The sequence below is a fragment of the Calonectris borealis genome, chromosome 16, assembly GCF_964195595.1.
Source record: "Calonectris borealis chromosome 16, bCalBor7.hap1.2, whole genome shotgun sequence".
Taxonomy (NCBI): Eukaryota; Metazoa; Chordata; class Aves; order Procellariiformes; family Procellariidae; genus Calonectris; species Calonectris borealis.
This window is the reverse complement of record NC_134327.1, coordinates 17,494,133-17,514,108: the sequence shown is the minus strand read 5'-3', so window position 1 is coordinate 17,514,108 and position 19,976 is coordinate 17,494,133. Positions and strand designations below refer to the sequence as shown.

At 51.0% G+C, this 19,976-nt stretch overlaps 1 protein-coding gene across 1 annotated transcript; it reads left to right on the top strand.

Moving 5' to 3' along the window:
• Window positions 1-15,386, top strand: SCNN1B (sodium channel epithelial 1 subunit beta). Its single transcript, XM_075165626.1, has 13 exons — window positions 1-232; window positions 3,269-3,587; window positions 4,505-4,907; window positions 6,163-6,356; window positions 7,235-7,338; window positions 8,163-8,326; window positions 8,780-8,887; window positions 12,072-12,189; window positions 12,817-12,892; window positions 13,082-13,139; window positions 13,428-13,489; window positions 14,343-14,418; window positions 14,828-15,386. The coding sequence occupies exons 2-13, from the start codon at window positions 3,277-3,279 to the stop codon at window positions 15,191-15,193; spliced, it is 2,040 nt and encodes a 679-aa protein (XP_075021727.1). The 5' UTR covers window positions 1-232; window positions 3,269-3,276; the 3' UTR covers window positions 15,194-15,386.
• Window positions 15,387-19,976: the final 4,590 nt, after the last annotated feature.

The following is a 19,976-nucleotide window of genomic DNA, read 5'->3' as shown; positions in this document are numbered from 1 at the left end:
GTACAGCCCGCGGATGGGAGAGAGCAGGACAGGCTCCAGGCTGGCACCAAAACTGGTACCAAACCCGCTCCGAACAGCTACGGAGTCCGAGCACTGAGCCTCGTGCCCCAGGCAAGGAGCCCCCCAGTAACAGGGGCTTTGGCTTCCGATCGGGCAAGGCACCTCGCACAGAGCGGCTTTCAGCAGTGAGAAAGAAACAAGCAGTCTATTTGGAAACATTCTGGGAATAAAGGTAAGAAGAAAACTATAAAAATGAGAAAAAGATGGAAAAAATGCCATCCAAGTATGGTCAAGCGCAGCTTTTGCTAAATGTCATAAACGATCTTCCATTTAAAAGCACAGCTTATGCCTAAAGGAAGAGTAAACCTGAGTCCTTCGCTCTGCTGCCATGTTAAGATGTCCCCTGCAAAACCTGTGACCGTCTGCTTGGCTGCATTGCCAGCACACCTTTGTTAACTTGTTTTTTTAATTTTGGGATCCATGTGTTTTCATGGCGGGGCGGGGATGCTGCAGGCATCCCGCGTGAGGCAGCTCTTGCAGCCAACCCCAACCCCAGCCCCGTCCTCGTCCCCGACCCCGTGCCTGTGCTCCCACTGGCCGGTGCCCTGCAGGGCCGTGGGACGGAGCAGCACTTGCAAAGAACAGGTCCAGTAGCTTTGACGTTGGGGAAAAAATGTTCTGAATCAGTTTGAAACATATCTAAAAACTAGTTTAATCTTATTTTCCACAGTGTAGCCTGAATCCAACTTAAAAATGTGAAAATGCTGCCCGTCAGCACAGTGTTTTTACAGTTGGTGAGCTGAAGAGATAAAGTGAGCTGGAAGTACTCTAATCTTTGCTTAAAACTGATTTGGAGCTGGTCTTCCTTTCCTAGCACAGCATCTTCCCATTGCTATCGCTAGCAAGCATACCGTGACTTTGCAAGAGCACTCTCAGGTTAGGTGCTTAAATGGAAATAAATTCAAGGTGGAGAATAAGTGTATCGATGACTCCTGCAAAACCATGAACAAAGATAAAGCAGCGTCAAAATTAGCTGTTCAGTATCTTTAACTTTACTCAGATATGAAAGTAGAGCTTTTACTCTGCGTGTGCTCCTGAAACTGTAAGTATGTGTCTCAACATTTCCATCAGGAAAAAAAAAGCTAAAATTCAGCCTCAGGAAACAACATAAAAAGAAATAACAACTTCTTACAGCAATGTCAGGTTGATGAGCAACCCACAAAGATCTGTACAAACCGGGATCGCTCCGTGGCAGGTCTCAGACTCTCGGCAGGAGCCCACGCTCTGTCTTTGGCCGGCGCGGTCTGCAGGCAGCAGAGCAAACAGAGGCTGCAGGGCATGCGGCCAGTCAGGTCCAGCCGGGCTGGATTTTGCCCAGTGCAGTGTAGGTGTGTTTTAAATTTTAATCTAATCTAGATCTTTTATTGGATTTCTTAAAAGGCAGAAAATATTTACTAGTTTGCCGTGCTAGTCTCTCTGGATTTAAATGTATTTTGACGATACCGTTTTATAAAGCAGAGACCGATCTTGAGGCTGTGCCTTGAGATGGGTTTGTGCTCACGCCCCGCAGCAGAAGGCTCGGGCAGAACGGCCACGCGTGTTTCGTGTCTTCCCGTCAGCCGCGGGTAATTAAGCAGAGGCTAAGGTCGTTGCTCCTGTTCTCGTTACAGTCCTGCCCAAAAGCCAGCAAACATCTGATGCAATGTAAGCTCCTTCTGTGAATAAACCCCGCTGCAGGCAGCTGTGGGTGGGAGCCTCTGTGGCACGAGTTCACAGCGGACGAGCTGACGATGCGCTGGTGGGTTGGGGGTCCGGGAGGTCCGCGACGTCCAAGCCCCAGGACACGTGTTCCTTGGAGAACAAAACACTTTCACACGAGAGTGGAGCCTGCCCTCAAATCTTGGAGAAAGCAGCTGGAGTTTCTTCTTTCCAAAGCACTCTCCCATCAAGACCTCATGGTGTTAGGCTATGTCTAACATCACATGTAATAGGGTGTGCAATGAAAATCATCATCTCTCTTTGCATCGCAGAGTGAGACATCATAAAATCCATTGGTTTTATACTTTTATCAAACTCTGTATATACTACTCAGGAGATTTTGCAGATCTGGCCAATAAATCAATGAATCAGTATTACCTTTTTTTTTTTTTTTTAAAAGTGAAAGGACCCAGTTGCTCCCGCTCCCCAAGGGGCCCGTGCGCACCCGTCAGCTTCCTTTTGTGCCTTTGGTAGGCTATCTACAAGTAACTTTGTGTTAATCTAGTTTCTGCATTGCTGAGTACTGCTCATTATTGAAATATTGCTCTGTTATTTCTTCCTTCTAGGATGCTGAGTTATACGCAGCATTAATCTTTAATTCTGTTCTCCTACAGTTTAAATCTGAAAAATGTTCTAAGCAGCTGACTCGGGTTTGTTTTGAAATCCTGCCTCGGGATATTAAGATTTAGTAACACAAATTCTCACCTTAAAATAGCAGCACAAAATGTTCTATTTACTCACAATATGAATGTGAAATATGCAGCATCTCTCACATGAGCAGTGGAAGCATACCGATAGTATCTGAAATCAAAGGAATTTGGTGGAAAAAACCAATCCGTTGTCCTTCCTCTGGCGGGCAGCAGCACTGAAAGGCATTCCTGGTCCTGGGAAAGGTGCTGCTGGTTCCAGGTCCTCTTCTCCTGCCCCCTCCGATAGCCTAGTGCACCGTAATACTTTTTACCTTTAAGAAAAATTGTCTTAAGCCCTATATTAGCTTGAATACTAAACACTGTTAGCCTGAATTCTGCCTGAAACCAGCTCATGTGTGTACTGCTTGGTCCATCTAGTGTTGGCAAAGGTTTCAGACGATGTTAGAGGCATACCAGTTTGCACACAAAAGACCGACTTCCTAGAAAGTTGTCTTGTTATTTACTGCAACACCCCCGGGGCCAGTACTCTGCAAGTCACCGCAGGCACCCATGTCCAGCAGGTCCAAGTCGCTCAGCTCCCGTGGGGCCAACAGGGACCCCAGAAGGGACGTAGCAAAAACATTCACCGTTTCTGGAACTGCAAAGCACAAACCTCCCCCTTGTACCCTCTCAGGCGGTGAGAGGCTCCATGCCGTTTCACTGCCATGGTGTGACCCTGCAGGACATCTGCTCTGAATTTCTCCTGGGTTCTGAAACCACGGTCGTGCCATCACGTAACTATTCCAACACAAGTACGCTTGGCGTAATACAAACCTTGCCTCTCAGCATAGCTGTTTTCATGTCTTTTCTCCCACTTGCAGACAGCAGCATGAACCTGAAGAAGTACTTCATTCGGGCGCTGCACCGCCTGCAGAAGGGCCCTGGCTACACCTACAAGGAGCTGCTGGTCTGGTACTGCGACAACACCAACACCCACGGCCCAAAGCGCATCATCAAAGAGGGGCCGAAGAAGAAATTAATCTGGTTCTTCCTAACGCTGCTCTTTGCGTCGCTGGTCTTCTGGCAGTGGGGTATCCTCATCAACACCTACCTCTCCTACAACGTCACGTCATCTCTCTCTATTGGCTTTAAGACCATGAAGTTCCCAGCAGTCACGGTCTGCAATGCCAACCCTTTCAAGTAAGTTTTTCTTCACCTAATTTACCCAGTCGTGCTTTAACACCCTCAGTTATTTGGCTAGCATAAGGTACTGGGGATTCGTTCCGTCTCAGATATCACGTTAGGAGCGTCAATGGAAATGACCCTTTGGCTCACCGAGTGGCACTAAAAACCAAATAAAGGAAGACAACATAAAGGCGAATGGCTCAGGTCCAGAGGAGGGTTCGTGTGCCTGCGAGTTTGCCTGGTTTTCCTTACTGTATCAGTTAATCTATGATGGTTATTGCCCCCCTGTAAACTTTCCCTGGCTCAGGGAAAACTCGAAGTTCAACTCACTTGTCACAATCAAAATCAGTCTCTTGATCTTTCCACACAATTCCTTTCTTTCTCCTTCCTCGCCGTGAATGTATCGCTCATCGCTTACACTCTGGCCATTAAGAGCTGGTTAAACAGTAGTATCGGCTGGGAGTTGCAGTGATATAACTTGATCGTAATTTCAAAGGAGTAACTGATTTTTGTTAGAGTTGCTTCAAATTTATATCCCTGCAGTAGTGTAGCCCAAGGCAAGATGCTCTCGACTGACAGACAGGAATTACTTTGGTGTTTTTTCGTCTCTGCTTGCTAGAGATGTTTTGTGTAAACTATAGTGAATTACTGAAATACAGCCAGTTCGGTTCTGCACTGACAGAACGCGGTTCACCACCACAGCACTCTCTGCTTACCCTCCCACTGGTTTTCTGCCCGGTTGCAGGCTGCTGGGATGCCCATGACCGAGCTGGTCGTGCTCTGCACGGAGGCTCCCATTGTTCTCCAGTAAATCCTTCGGCAGCGATCCGAAGGAAGGTCCCCAGGAAGGTCCAAGCCAGCAGAGCAGCAGAGGAGCTGCTGCGCGTCCCCACCGCCTTGACACAGCCTGGTAACTGCCCTTTGTCCTGCAGGTACTCGGAGGTGAAGCATCTGCTGAAGGAACTGGACAGGCTCATCGAAGCGGCACTGGAGAGGATCCTGCAGCCCACGCCGGGGAACAGCAGCGAGAACGCCTCCCCGCCGCTCGACCTGGGGCTCTGGCACCAGATACCGCTGGTCCTCATCGACGAGCATGACAAAGACAACCCCATCATCCTGGACATTTTTGAGAGCAACCAGACTGCTCTGGTCAACGAAACCGCTGCAGGCAACGAAACCGCTGTGGGCAACGAAACTGCTGCGGGCAACCAAACCATTGCAGGCAACCAAACCGTTGCAGGCAACCAAACCGCGGCGGGCAACCAAACGGCTGCTCCACCTGTCCCAGCCAACACAACATCGGAAGAAAAGAAGTACAAGCTGGCGGTGAAGCTGGTGAGAGGGGTCCCGCGGAGGCAGCCGGGAGGGGCGAGGGGCGGGCAGCGCTGGGCGCCTCGGCAGGGATGCAGCGTGGAGATCGGCATCTCTTCCCCACCAGCTGCCCGCAGCCGCTCTGCTCGGGGCTCTGGTCCAGCTGCGCCAGGGCCAGGGGCTGCCCATGCTGGTGGCATCCTCGGTACAGGGCAATTTGCAAGTTATGGCATGTTATTTCAAGGCTCCAGGGCTGTTTGCTTTTTTTTTGAGGAAGGCAGCATAGAGGTATTTTAAGATGTTTTTAAAATTTCAGAGGGGCGTCTGATCCCCTGCAGGTTACACAGCCAGACATCCAGCTGAAGCTGCTGGATTTCTGCACATGGGGCCTGCAGCAGGATCACACCCTAAATATACTTCCTTAAATGAAAGGAAACCCAGCAAGGAGCTGTGTTGTTAGTCCATGATGAATGTAGCTGCATAACATCAGTAAGATCAGCAGGTTCCTCATGGAAAAAAGGACTGACAGCGCGTAGCAGCCTAGCCCTGCATCAGAGGTACGGAGCGGATCCTGCCAGCGGGTCCGTCAGCCGCTGGCGAGAGGGATGCTGGAAGCGCTGGGCGGCCACGGGCAGTAACCGAGCTGTGCAGAGCGTGGGTTGGTGGGGTCTGCCCGCAGCGCCGAGGACAATGCTGTACACCCTCTGGGGTCGCCCAGCGCAGCCCTGCTGCGGGCTGAGCCCAGGGCAGAGCCAGGGCAGAGGTGCTCCACGCAGGCTCCCTGCTGCCTTCACTTCTTCCTCGGGTCTGGCACCCAAAATGCCGGGGAGAGGCTGCGGCTGCTGCCCCTGCCCCTCTCCTGCTGCAGTCCTCAGCGCAGAGGCACATGGTGGTCTCGCGACCCCCTACCCTCTGCCCCACGGAGGCTGCAGGGGCCCTGCCTGACCAGACCTTGGAAGCTGGGGCAACTCCAGCCTTAAAGAATTGGCCAAAAAGTGCCGTCTTCTGTAAGCTTGTGGAGGTAACGCTGGGACCGACGGAGAATCTGCCCAGATGGGAAATCTCCCTGGGGAGGGACCCGTCTGTAAGCACATGCGGATGCGACAGCCGGCTCCGCAGCTCCCGTCTGGCCATGCCTGCTCCGTTCCCCCGGGAGCAGCAGGCAGGGCTGGCATCAAGCCGAGCGCCCAGGGAGGGGGCGCGTGCCGCAGGTCCCCCCTGCCGTCCCTGCCGCCCCTGCCGCGGGACGGGCTCAGCCCTGCCTGCTGTGTGTCCCCAGTGCAGCCATCAGGGCTCCGACAACTGCACCTACAGGAACTTCACCAGCGCGGCGCAGGCGGTGACCGAGTGGTACATCCTGCAGTCCACGAGCATCCTCTCCAAAGTCCCGCTGCACGAGAGAATCAGGATGGGCTACCAGGCAGAAGACATGATCCTGGCGTGTCTCTATGGGGCCGAACCCTGCAACTACAAGTAGGTGCACACCCAGCTCCCTGCCCTTTTCTGTCACATCAGGAACAGTACAGGCTGCTAAAGGCATGACAGCCTTTTTCTTTTCTCTTTTTAAGGTATATATCAGTTAATAAAGAGATTTCTGCTGGTCCTTAACTCTAACATTTCCCAGAGGGTTTCTGGATGTGATCGTGGATGAAACAGGTTTTTTTGGGATAGTGCTGGCTTCAGTTTTAGTTTTGGATGGGCCGTTTTGCTCATGACATATCGAGACTTACAGTGTCCATGGGACCTTCCCAGGGTATTTAATGATAACCAGCTGCCAGCCCAGGTGCTGAGTCAGCGTACCCCGGCATAGCAGTGCAGCCCCCAGTTACAGCCCCCCCTCTTTCTACACAAGGCTCTGAGAAATGCATTTTAGCTGTCGTTGTTCCTTGTGAACACCGAATTTATATATCCAGTTTTGAGAAACGTGAGCGCACAGCAGCAGCCCAGGCTGCAAGGAGTCCTACCCCTTCTGCAAGGCCCCTTCTGCAAAGAGGGCAATAGAGAATTATTATCAAAGAATGAGATGTAACATCAGCCAAAACCTGTTACCATAGCTCAGATCAAGCAATTATTTCTCTCGTCTGTGTGACAGACAATTCCTTTCCATTCCGACAAAGCATTATCCCCAGTGGCTGTGTCTCAGTACACACCAGTACCTTGCTTTGCTTTTTTTTCAACAGCAGATTGATTGAAATTATATCAGCTGAAATTTCTATACAGGCATTCAACAAACGAAGCAATTTAAAGTGAATCCCAGACATAGCTGCTAAGCACCGGCCCGCCAGATGCATTATTTTATAACCCTTTAGTCCTCCCCGAGAGTCATAGTTTTATGTGCATGATTCTTCCAGGAATTTCACCCAAATCTATCACCCAGACCATGGTAACTGCTACATCTTTAACTGGGGCATGGACGAAGAGGCTTTGAATTCTTCTAATCCTGGAGCCGAGTTTGGTAAGAGAGAGCTCTGCTAAGAAAGAAGGAGCTAAAGGAGCAGAAGTGCTGGGAGTTATTCTGTCTCTCAGTGGCCATTTCTGTCAGATATAACAGATTTACATTTCTGTGTCTCTGGAGCACTACAGCAGGGAGTAACGGTTTTGCGGGAGGGGATAAGCCCTGAAAAGGGAAACGAGCCACATAGAAACAAGTAACGTGACTACAGATGTTACTTCGCAGAATCATAGAATCATAGAATCATAGAATCATAGAATCATACAGGTTGGAAAAGACCTCTAAGATCATCGTGTCCAACCGTCAACCCAACACCACCATGCCCACTACACCATGTCCCTAAGGGCCTCATCTACACGTCTTTTAAATACCTCCAGGGATGGTGACTCCACCACTTCCCTGGGCAGCCTGTTCCAAGGCCTGACCACTCTTTCAGTAAAGAAATTTTTCCTAATGTTCAATCTAAACCTCCCTTGGCGCAACTTGAGGCCATTTCCTCTTGTCCTATCGCTAGTTACTTGGGAGAAGAGACCAACACCCACCTCGCTACACCCTCCTTTCAGGTAGTTGTAGAGCGCGAAGTGTAACATCTGGATAGCCAAAATATCTGAGGCAATGCCTGAATATTCACTCAGATATTTCCATCCTGTGCATTCGCCATCATGCATATTTATGCACATGCAAGGCTGACATGACAGCCAGACCCCGGCTCTTCCCCCAAGGATGGAGATTTTTATGCACAGTGAAAAGAGACGAGACTCCTTTTTTTTCCAAAGACTCACATTTCGATACAATTCCTGTTTTGAGTGTTTTGTCCGGTGTCCCAGGGCTGAAGTTAATTCTGGACATCAGCCAGCAAGACTATATCCCTTACCTGTCATCCGCTGCCGGGGCCAGGCTCATGCTGCATCAACAGAAGAGCTTCCCCTTCCTTAAGGATCAGGGCATCTATGCAATGGCCGGGACAGAAACCTCCATCGGCGTGTTAGTGGTATGTGTGGCATTCCTCTAGAGCAGATTGTCTGAGAATAATGTTATCTGATGGGACTGCAACCAAGTTTGTTTTAAGTCTTGGCTGAACTGGCTCAAACCAAAAGAGTCAAGGTATACGCTAGCTGTGGGCTGGAACGGTTTATGGAGACTTTTATCTAACTGTCCTGGCAAAGTGCTTTATTGAAGCCAAAATATTGAGCTCAGGTCATTATTCCCTCTTCCTTTAGCATGTCAGAAGGTGCCTTGCTAAAACGTTCTGCTCTTGAACACCCTCATCTGCCTCGATCCACCCTGGGGAATGGGCTGCATCTCCTTCAGCTCTGCTGCCTGTTCTTTGACTTTTTCAAAGCCAGCATGGAATACAGGAATTAGCGAGTCTCTACAAAACAGGCACCAGGGACCTGGGGAGGAGCAATGACTCCTGAAGTTTGCTGTTTTGGTTTTTTTTCAGGATGAACTGGAACGGATGGGCTATCCCTACAGTGATTGCACCATGAACGGGTCTGATGTCCCTGTAAAAAATCTCTATAGCCAATATAATACTTCCTATTCCATACAGGTAAAACATGTTTTTAAATCAAACGACGCTGTTTAGGAAAAATCGTCAAAGCAGTTAAAATCTTTGACCAGCATGCAGGATTACTGGAGCACCAGCAATGATAAAGTAGAAAGCATAACCCAAGTACAGGCACCTTCTTTTCTGGTAATAAAGCAGCACTCGAGTCTGAGCACTCAGTAGCTCCAGGTTTGGAAACGATCCCAGTGGATCCAGTGGAAATACCTGTGTATTGCAGGAGCAAGACCTAACAACGCAGGTATTAAAACTTGCATCAAAAGATAAGGAACATTGCTCTGGCAGGCAACACAGTTTAGCGTAATCTTCAGTTTTCCTTCTCACACCAAAACAGCTCTTACGGCTAGCAAAGGGCAGCAGCCTTTATTGTTCCCTTAGCCAGGTATGAAGTTTGTTTCATCTTGAGAAGGATGAAAACGGTCATTTCTGTCATTTTCTCAAAAGCCGAAGCACAGCAAACCCCCGGGATCTCTGCTGTTACACGGCACCCTGCCGTGTGTGACCTACCAGCAAGGTCCTAATTTGCAGATAAAAAAGCAAATATTTTTGCCTCCACATATGAGCACAGTTTAATGCAGGTCCTTTCCTCGTACCCTGTCACCTCGGAGCTCGGCTCCCTGAAGCGGGGGGTTCCCACTCATCCTGAAAAGCAGGCAAAGCGGGAGCAGGATGCGCCTGGGCCCCTGGGTCCCTTAAAAACTGCTGGTTCCTCAGTTTTCCCCCGTTTTGGCTCCCTGAGCAGCCCCGGCTGCCATCAGGCACCGGTCGGTTACTGCCTCGGCCCGGAGGGCAGAACCGCAGCACCGGCCAAGGAGACCTCGTGGCCTCACTCCCTCCCTGCACCGGTTTCACTGGGAGGTGCTGGGGACCCTCGGCCCCCGGGTGACAGAGCCAGGAGGCAGCCCCCTCCTGCGGGGACGGCGTCTGAAACGGGCTGAAACTCCCAATAGCTTTGGCTAGTGCCAGGTCCTTCATAAGGTAGGAAACACTGGGACTACATCTTCCAGAGCGCCCAGCTGGGAGCGCAGAGCTCCCCGTCCTCCCCGGGGACCCGACCTGCTCCCGCGCGGCTGCAGCGCGGCGTCAGCCCGATGCTCCGCTGCCGGCTGCCCACCTCAGCCGCAGGAGCCTGCAGAGCAGTCCTTCTCCTTTAGAAAGAATAACTGCTCAGGCCATGTCATTAAGGCAATTAATTTCTTTTTCAGCTGTGAGAATAACCTTTTTCCCCCTAAAATTTCCATGCTTGGCTGAAATTTTTTAATTGTCAGTAGATCAACCAGCAAGGGGTGGACTCCGGTCGTTACCCGTGTCCCACAGGCTAACTTCTCTAAGCTCGAGGGGTTATGAGCAGTCGCCGTAGCTGCGCATGCCGCTGTCACCGGGACGGCAAAGCTGCTCCAGCTGCAGCGGCCGCAGGCACCGTCCTGCAGCAAGGATGGTGACTGCAGCTCTGGGAGCTTTTGCTGGGACGTTAATGTGACACTTTTCATGAGATTGGCTGGCTCCTGCTGCTCGGGGCGCTCTGGGAGGATAAAAGCTGTCCAGAGAACTATTGGGCTCCGGGTTTTAGCCATGGCATTGCTCTAATGTGCAAAGCAGCTCGTATTTTGTGTACAGAAGTAATATTTATCCCTGACAGGAGAGGAATGTACGGGAGGGATTCCTCTCCTGAACACTCCTACTCTTTTTAATCCTTTTCTCTTTAAGGGAATTAAGTCATTTTTCACCCTGAAAATGCCTGCTTGTTTGGTATAGGAAACGAAGACAGACCTTTGCCTTTTCTTCACTTTAAAATTGGGATGAGAAAGTCGAGTGTTTGTAAACCTTGAATCTGTAGAAAAATACAGTGTAAACATTAAGCACAGGTTAATTTGTAACAGGCTATAACATAAGGGAGAAGCATTTCTGGAGGGTGAGATCTGGCAATACGGAAAACATCAAAACGCGTTTGGGGGTTATTTACAAAAGCCTGAAGAATACACCCAGACAAGTGGGAGGGCTTTGCTCTAGCAGAGTTTTTTTATATTTCTGCCTTTATATAATTATAACAATTGGACCACTTTACCCTACTTTTTAAGATGCTTGTATAACGTTTAAGCAAATACTTGAAATGATTGCATTATTACTTAAAAGTTGCTAAATGCTGACTGGGGTTCTATGTCCACATAATTCACGTCACTTCAGAGACCTCTCAGCAAAATCAGGCTTTTCCATCACTCCCTGGTTGCAGTGAACTCTGTAAGCATTTTGTATCACACAGAAGTTCTCTGGTTGTTCTACCTTGCTGGAGCTGTTAAATTTAATTATCTTTTCATAGACTTTGTTATTGCTTTGTGCACTGTTTCATCCAGAATCCCACTCCAATCTTGGATGAATAACTTCATGCCTCGCTGAGCTAATGGCAGCGCTGCAGCCCGGCTCGCACGCTGCTGAAGCTGCGGCTGCAATCCTTTCAAGGAGAGAAGCAGATGCACAGATAAGATAATTCAGATTTCTAAAACCTGCTCTTTATGTTGAAGTATTTTTAGAGTCCCAGCTTTAAAGTGGAAACCAGCCCTTTGTCAATATGTCATATAAAGCCTGGAGACAACAGCAGTGTCTATGGGTGTAACAGAACATTTTTATCCCTTTTTGGAAACTCCATATTATTTCCACGAAGCCCTAAAATAGTTAAGAAATGAGCAGTTTCTTGTGCGACTGGGAGCAGGCACCGAGTTTCCTTCTGTCCTGCGAGGCGACTTACCCACGGGCAGCTCACAACTAGGATGTGCCTTAAAGCCTCCTGGAGCGGCAGTAAAAACGCATCATAAAGAAAACCGTAGCTGCAGTGCAACCCTACACGTGGCAGCTTATCCACCCGTCTGGTCTCGCCATTGTAAAACCAGGGTCACTTGTGCCGGGCTTCCAGAGCCTGCCGTGGTGCCTGGCGACGCTCGGTGCGTGCTGGAGGATGGGATCATGCCACTGCGCAGGGATGGGCTCTGGCAGCACCCGCTCCCTCTGCGGCTTCAGCCTTCTCTGTGTGCAGCCACAAAATCAGCTGTTCAGTGCAGAAGAGAGAAAATACCTTGGAGCCGAGTAATTCTCATAGCCAGCGTAGACTCCAGCAGCACAGAGGCGAGCCGGGGGCTCAGCCCGCATCTAAGGAGCTCCCTGTTCCTTTTTTCAGGCTTGCCTGCGCTCTTGTTTCCAAAATCACATGGTTGAAATCTGTGGATGTGGTCACTATATGTTTCCTTTACCTGAAGGGGTGAATTATTGCAGTAACGAAGATAACCCAGGTTGGGGTAAGAACATGAACAAAACTAATCGCACAGCCTCCCCAGGGTCCTGGCACGCCGGAGGGGTGGGAGCGGACGCAAGCTATATTTGTAAATGCAACAGATGAATGGCTTTTGCCTATGTAAATTCTCCCTGTGGCCGTTCGGGTCAGTGCCGGGGAGAAGGGGCGAAATCTGGGTCCTGGCCGTGGGCTGAGTGCCCCCAGCTTCTGCGCTGCCCGGGACAGGGCTCTGCCGGCCGGCTGGCTCCAGCCGGGGCAGGTAACGGGAGCCTCTGGGTACTGAAGGGAGAAAACGGGGTGATGCTCCAGGCCTCCGCGCCTGAAGAGTTCGGAGACAAGCTGGCCCGAGCAGGGGCAATGGGCTCCTGCAAGGATGCGCAGAGGCTGGGGGGGTCTGGTGCTCCCCCACGGGCGGGCAGAGACCAGCAGCACGGCGATTTTTAGTTTATTATGAAATTGTCTGACCGCTTTGCCTGAGCTTCTCAAGGCAAGGAAGGTTAGAGGGGAAGACAGCAAACCTGTGCAGCAGGCTTACACCTAAATATTTATTTTATTAAATGAAATTGATATAATCCAGTAAGCAGGGTCCTTATCTAAACAGATGCTTTGATTTTTTGTTTTCACCAAACAGCATATTGCTATTCATCACTGAGATCAAGTATAAGACACAGACAGATTTGTATTGACTCTTGTAAGGAAACGTGCAAGTAAGTACATAAGCCACTTCTGGCAGCTGTAAAGGTGGAGGGGCCCCTGCATTTCGTCTCCCATCAATTCTGACCTTTCTAAAATGGCAGCAAATCACGTGGGGCTGCTTTTCTGCACGAGAACTGAAGTTCCAGTGACTTCAGAGGAGGGGAAACTTCTGTACCAACGTTCTCCTTTCCTCTCCCTAGCGACACGCAGTATAAGATGACCATCTCCATGGCAGACTGGCCGTCTGAAGCTTCGGAGGTAACACCGATTTCTTGTTTTGAAACATTCATTAATAATTACCTGTTCTCAGCCACATGAATCACTCAGTATTTTCAGAGCTAATGTCCAGGTAGCAAGTGCCTCTTTGCTAAATTACACATTTTCAGGGTGCAAACAAATTCTAGTGCCAGGGCATGAGGCGGGAGGAGGGACACCCCTACGGCGGCTCCTCCTGCCCGGGGGTCCTGCACCTCCTTTGGGTTCCTGCCCCAGCAGGCGCCCAGAGAGATGCTTCTGCTCGGTTCTGAATACATTTTGTTTTCCTAGGACTGGATTTTCCATATTCTGTCTTACGAAAGGGATATGTCAACAAATGTGACTCTGGACAGGTAAGTGAAAGGAACAACCACTTTATCTTCTCTATTGAGCCTGTTAACATTAGACGCACATGAACCTTGGCGACGGGCCAGAGCACACGTGTGCTAACGCAAAGGGAGGACAAGATTTGGCGCATGTTTGCCTGGAAGATACATAAAGCAAATCTGAAACGCACTTCATGCATATCCTCTGCTCTCCATAGTGGCAACTGGGTCCGACAAACGTGAGTTAAGTTAAAACCGACATTAACCGCAGCGCTCCTGATCAGTTGCGTACAGGAGTCTGGAAGCTCTGAAGCTGTGAACTGCTGGGGTCCAGCTCCTGGATCCTAACGTTCGTCCCTTTAGACTTACGTCTCTGAATCTGCCAACAGCAGCAGCAATAGGGGGGATGCACCAAAATTAGAGTAACTGCTGAGTTACCCTTTGAAAACCTAAACCCTGAATTAGTGGGAAAAGAAGAGGGTTTTTTCCCCTAAGGAAAAAAACTGGAGAATCAGGAAATTGTTTCACAGATACTGGCTGATCTGTACACATTAAGCCCCCCGCAACGCGGTCGGTCGTGACGCCGCTGGTCTGGTGCACACAGGAACACGAGGTGCAGGCGATGGCCCCTCTAGACCAACCAGGGCAGTTGGAAACAGCAAAGCAAACAGCCCCAAAGAAGCTTCCAAGTGCCCAAGTTCTCCTTCAGGAGGAACCTCAGAACCATGTCTCTCTCCCCTTCGCAGCCAGTGGCACTTTCTAACTTTTCCACGTGCCTGGTGGAAGTTTTGGCGGGCACTCGGCTCCAGCCAAGCGTTGGAGCGGAGGCGGGGGATGCCGCAGCCCGGCGCTGTGCTGAGCTGCCGTTTGTCCCTTGCAGAAACGGGATCATCAAGCTGAACATTTACTTCCAAGAGTACAACTATCGCACCATCTCGGAGTCTGCCGCCACGACGGTGAGTGCCCATCCCTGTACGGTGCCCGGTGAGCGGAGACAGAAACAAGCCACCCCAGATGCACAGGCAGGGCTCAGCTCCTCAGGGCTGATCGCCCCTCTCCGGAGATGCTCCTCAGCGGCAGTCTGCCGAGTCCCTCGGTGCTGCTGCTTCACACGTCCGTGGCAATGAAGCGAAGCCGCCTCCACCGGCGGTTCGCAGCCCCCAGTTTGTTCTTCCCCTCCGCCTCCCGTCCCCGTCGCCAGTGCGGGGCAGGTCACTGAGAAGCAGCACCAGGAGCGCAGCCCCCGCAGGGCAGCACCCGCAAGGCGAGGGACGCGGCAGGCAGGTCCCGGGGGCAGGAGCATCACCCGGCTCGGCGCCAGCACGAGGCCCGCTCCTCGGCTCACTCCTGCTCTCCTCCCCGCAGATCGTTTGGCTGCTCTCGAGCCTGGGAGGCCAGTTCGGGTTCTGGATGGGAGGCTCGGTGCTGTGCCTCATTGAGTTCGGGGAAATCATCATCGACTCGCTGTGGATCACCATTATTAACGTGATCAGCTGGTGCAGAGGCCTGAAACAGAAGCGGGTGCAGGCGCGGTACCCGGACGCACCCCCGACGGTGTCGGAGCTGGTGGAGGCTCACACCAACCTGGGCTTCCAGCACGAGGACGCGGGTGCTCTGCCCAGGGACGAGGCGCTGCCCCCCGAGCCTGGCACCCCCCCGCCCAACTACGACTCGCTGCGCGTCCAGCCCCTCGACGTCCTCGGTCCCGACAGTGACGTAGAAATCGAGTGAGCAGCACGCCCCGTTCCCTGCCGCCGATGGCAGGCTGCTGTCGCTCGGTCTGCCACTTGCTGAGCAATCCTCTACTCTCTATCAAAATTAGGAAGGAACTAAAAAGCCCTTGCTGTCCTCCCCTCCCCGACTTAAAGCGTTCACTGTGAAGACACTCTGTCTAATAAACCTGTAATAAATCTCACAGAGTCGGCGTTAGGCTCTAGCTTTAGTATGTAGAGCTTGCATACATCAGTATTGCTATATAACCATTTATTTTTAACACGTGGGTGGGAAGCACTTCCTAGCGAGAAGAGCGGGGCGCAGGAGCTGGGGCTCCGAGGCAGGGCTGCGGCAGCGCTGGCAGGGAGCGGCAAGGCAGGCGGTGCTGGGGAGAGGCCAGGATGCCCTGGCGGTGGCTGCATGGCCGTGGCCTGGTGGATGCTGAGACTGCACAGCGTGCACTGCAGCTGTGCTGCACCGTGGGTCAGACCCTGGGCTTGGGACCCAAGCTACCTTTGACTTCTGAGGTCGCAGTACTTCCACCCCTAAACACCTGCAATGGAAACGGAGCGAAAGAAAACCATCCCTTTGCTTCTGCAGCCCACGGGTGCTCTGTTTGTGTTTGCTGCTCGGGGTTTGTTAACGCTCGCACCGCAGGTGGTGACGGCTGTTAATGTGTGTTGGAGATAAATACTCCAGCCTCCATAAAGATTCAGGTGTGGGGAGGAAGTGCCAGGCCGTTTAACAGTACCACTCTTGGCAATAAATAAATTAATTAAAAAGCTGCCTTTAAGTTTCCTGTTGGCAGCGGGTGCAGTTCAGCACTGGCAAGAGGCTGATGGCCACAGCAAGAGGGGGAGGTGCTGCACTCGCCCCGACGTGAGGGGGGCCGGGGGGCTTGGTGGTCCCTGGGGGGCTGGGCTGAGCGGGACAGCGGGCTCACCCGGCCCCTGGCCAGTGCTGGCCCCCAGCTTTCCCAGGAGCCCATCACAACCCACCGGGACCTGCCTTACTGAAGTACTTTTGCAAAACTTCAAGAGGAAACACGATCGTGTGGTTAAATCATGTGCCCGGGAACACGGTGTTCTGGGCACGGCGCCCAGCGCGGAGCGAGCGCGGGGTGGTGGGGGCAGCCGTGGCAGTGAGGGGGGTCCGCGCTCCTTCTCCGCTCGAAGCTCCCCAGCGCACGGTGCTCAGGTACAGAGCTGCCGGGGCAGAGGGTGCCAAGGGTCTCCCCATCTCCCCTCGGCGGCGGTGGAAGTGGTGGGTCTAGTCGCCAACAGCCACCACAAGCAGGACCAAGGAACCGGGGGACAATCTGCCAGATTAGATGCCGCCGGCATGGCTGACGCTGCCCTGCATGGGGGAACGTCTGTGTTCAAAATTCACTGAACAGGCAAACCCTTAATTACCGGTGTATACCTGCTCTAACGCTGCTGCAGTTACAGTTACAAGATAATAATGCGCTAGAGTATCTGCAGCCTTCATTTTATAAGACTTGATTCATGTATTTTTTAAATTTTATGATTAGCTCCAAAAAGTAATGGCCACTTAAAATAAAGTTTAGATTTTCTATTACTTCTGATACCTGAATTTTTACAGACATTTTCCAATTTCGCTTGGTGCTCATAAGAACAAGAAGCTTAACCACTTTCTTTAAATTAAATTCAGATTCTTAAATAATGAAACCACGCCAGGAGCCAGAGCTACAAGCAAACACACCAGTTGTGATATCAAGCAGCGGCAGAAGCAGCTGCCACAGGCAGGCAGTTTTCTGGACACGGGAGGCATTCAGCTTTGAAAATCACATTCTCAGCCTGTTCGTGTTTTCTGCTGTTGAGAAAGAGAGGTAAGGATCAGGAGAGTTTGGTGCGTACCCGTGGTGTGCTCCTTCACATCCTCCTGGGTTTCAGCTCAGAGACTGGAGTCCCACCACCTCTCGCTCAACATGTGCGGACGCTCAAAAATGGGTAAGTTAATAAATCCTGCAGAGTCAGACATTAGAGCTGATTTAGAAACCGTGCAAGCTTCTTGATCAGTGCTTCAGCAACCCACCTGGCCGAGACTTTTGATTCTGGCAGTGCCCAGAAACAGATGCACAGAGAAAGAAGACCTGCACCCAGGGCCTGTGCAGAAGAGCCCTTCCTCTGGTTCACTCTCCTGGCAGCCCAGGGTTCATGGACCTCCTGAGCCGGGGGCTGCGTTTGGTTCAGTTGCCACTGCTTGAGTATCAGGAGATAAGGAGGTTATTTAGAAGCTGATGCTATGCCACTTGGCAGAGCAGTTTCATTTGCAGAACTTCCTACTCATTCCACCAATTAGTGTTTTATAGGCTTTTTGTCATCTGGAACGATTCCTCCAAAAGAAGTTTTGCCTCAGAAACAACATATGATTATCTTTTATGTATGAAGCAAACAACAGACTTGCTAGACACATTACACTGGGAGAAGGAGATGACACTTTCATCCTTCAGCACCAGATTCCTTATGAACTGGAACAGTTAAGCGAGGACTCAGCACATAGAACCCATCCCTTGCCAGCAGCCTTCCTGGGCTGGAGAGCAACCATACCCACACCTCTGATCTTAATTGGGATGAGGAGTGGAAAAATAGAGGTAATTTACAGTCATCTGCAGCCAGAGAATACCTAAAATAAAAGATATGAGGAATAAAAATCCAGATTCAGGGAGCACCTTCCGAACAAGTCCACATGCTGCCCCCAGACTCTTATCTGTCAGCTGGTTCTCGTTTGCAAGAGCAAATGACCAATGGCCCACGAACGCAGCTGCTCCTTAAGGAAACCATCTAACCCCGGGTACAGCATGAGCTCAGCAGGCTGAGGAAAAGCACATAAAACCAACTGGAGAGTGACAGAGCAGACAAAAGGCGGTTAGGACACTTGTAAAGACAGAAGAATCCAGCAAATTGTCCTAGACTTTTCCTGCCCAACTCCTCACTTCCTTTCTCCCCAAAGGGATGCTTCCCTCCCTGAGCGCCATAAACCCACGGGGGTTTTTTTTCACCAAAAAGGTGAGTCCCTGTAAAGTGACAGCACTTCATCCCACATCGCAGCTGAGTCAGAAACAAGCACCCGACACCCTCCCCTCCCGATTCAGTGTTCAGCGTACGCACGCCAGCCAATACTTGACAAAGACCTCCAAATGATTTTGCAACAGTGAAAAAACACTGCTCCCTGCAAAAGACACAATAGAACAATTTGCTTAAAACTCTAGGAAAGCTGAGAACAAAAACCTGGGCATCTATTCCCACGCTCTCACCAACAGACAACACTGTCAACCGCACCACCAAGAAGCCCGGTCATGTGGGAATCCAAATAGCTGTTCAAACATAAAGATGCTGCAGAGACATCAGATGCTTTTCCGTAGGGCAAAACAACCGCCCCGAGCCTGCTCCTGTGCTGACGAAATGGCGGTACCCGTGAGGAGCTCGCTGCAGCGAGACAGGCTGCAGAGAGAGGGGGAAGGCAGAGCTGTTCTCCCAGGCCAGCCCTCTCCAAGGCACCTCAAAAGGCAGCGCCTCGGCTGCTGACATCCTGGGGTGGGCTCCGGCATCTGCTGCCTCGGAGCTGTAACGAGCAGGAAAGGCAGCAGCAGGTCTCAGGCTGCGGAGCTGGCAGGGCAGCCTGCACCTCCCAGCTCCTCACACCTTCAGCCCCAGCTGGGTGCCTGCCCGGGGCCATCTGCGCTGCGAAATGCAGTAGCAGCAGGCAAAGAACAGCCTCAAAAATCCTCACCTCCAGTGACAAGGCAGAAGGATGGGAGAGGCACAAACAGCGAGATTCACCCGTTTCACACCGAGGATTGGAACTGCATGTTCTTTGGCAGGACACGGACAGTCTACCATTCCAGTTACTGCTGGTTAGAGAGGGTGACTGACAACTAATAAAAGTGGAGAGTGTCTCAGGTACTTGACTTCGGCTCTTTACCAGCTTGGCTCCCTGCCCCAGATGGGCCGATTGCAGATAAGCTATGTGCGCAAAGGGGTTTTGCTCTTGCTGCAGCAGCAGTGCAGCCGCTGGAAGACTCAGCTGAGCAGTGCACGGGACCGGGCACGGAGCTGGGCACAGAGCTCTCCACAGGAAAGGCTTCACAAATTGCAGCCAAACGAGACACCTGAGAAGTCCCAACGCAATACAGTACCAAATTTCCCATTCATTTGGGGATTTTTTGATAGACTTTTCATACTCTGAAACAAAAGAGTAAACATCTAACTGAAAACCTTGCCAAGAAAAAAAGAAAACAAACATTCCAGAAAACACATTTTATGTCCCTGCTCTGAAATTTTTTTAGGTGCTAAAATTTGCGAAACCTAAAACCTGTTTATAAACCACCTCTGCTCTCCTCACCTCCCCGAACTGCAGTTTTGGCAGTAAAACATAACCAAAGCCCAGCTGAGAACAGGAAAGGAATCCAATTTAACTCAAAAAATATATCGCTGGTAAAATATAAGCCTCTATCGGCATGTTTCACGTGTGCTATAAAACACAGAAAAGATGTTGGTGTGACAAAAACAGACATGGGACCTCCTAGAAAAGAGGCAGATTTGGCAGCCGTGGCAGCTAAGCACACAGTCACCCAGGGGAGAACACATCAGACTAACGAGTCCCAAAAGGAGGACCACAAATGCAGCAACACGGGGACGAGAAATGACAGCTGTCCGAAAGACAGAAGCTGCCAGGGAAAAAACAGTCAAAAGCCAAGACAGCAGAAAGATTTGTGGGTCTGGCTAAACACCGTTTAGAGCAGCCTGAACCAAGTTAAGGAAAGAAGAGGCAAGAACAT

Excerpts from the sequence above, each read along its gene's own strand:
- SCNN1B (XM_075165626.1), top strand. The coding sequence starts at position 3,277 with ATGAACCTGAAGAAGTACTTCATTCGGGCGCTGCACCGCCTGCAGAAG. Across the intron at positions 3,588-4,504 it reads TGCAATGCCAACCCTTTCAA|GTACTCGGAGGTGAAGCATC; the intron begins GTAAGTTTTTCT and ends TTTGTCCTGCAG. Across the intron at positions 12,893-13,081 it reads TCTTGTAAGGAAACGTGCAA|CGACACGCAGTATAAGATGA; the intron begins GTAAGTACATAA and ends TCCTCTCCCTAG.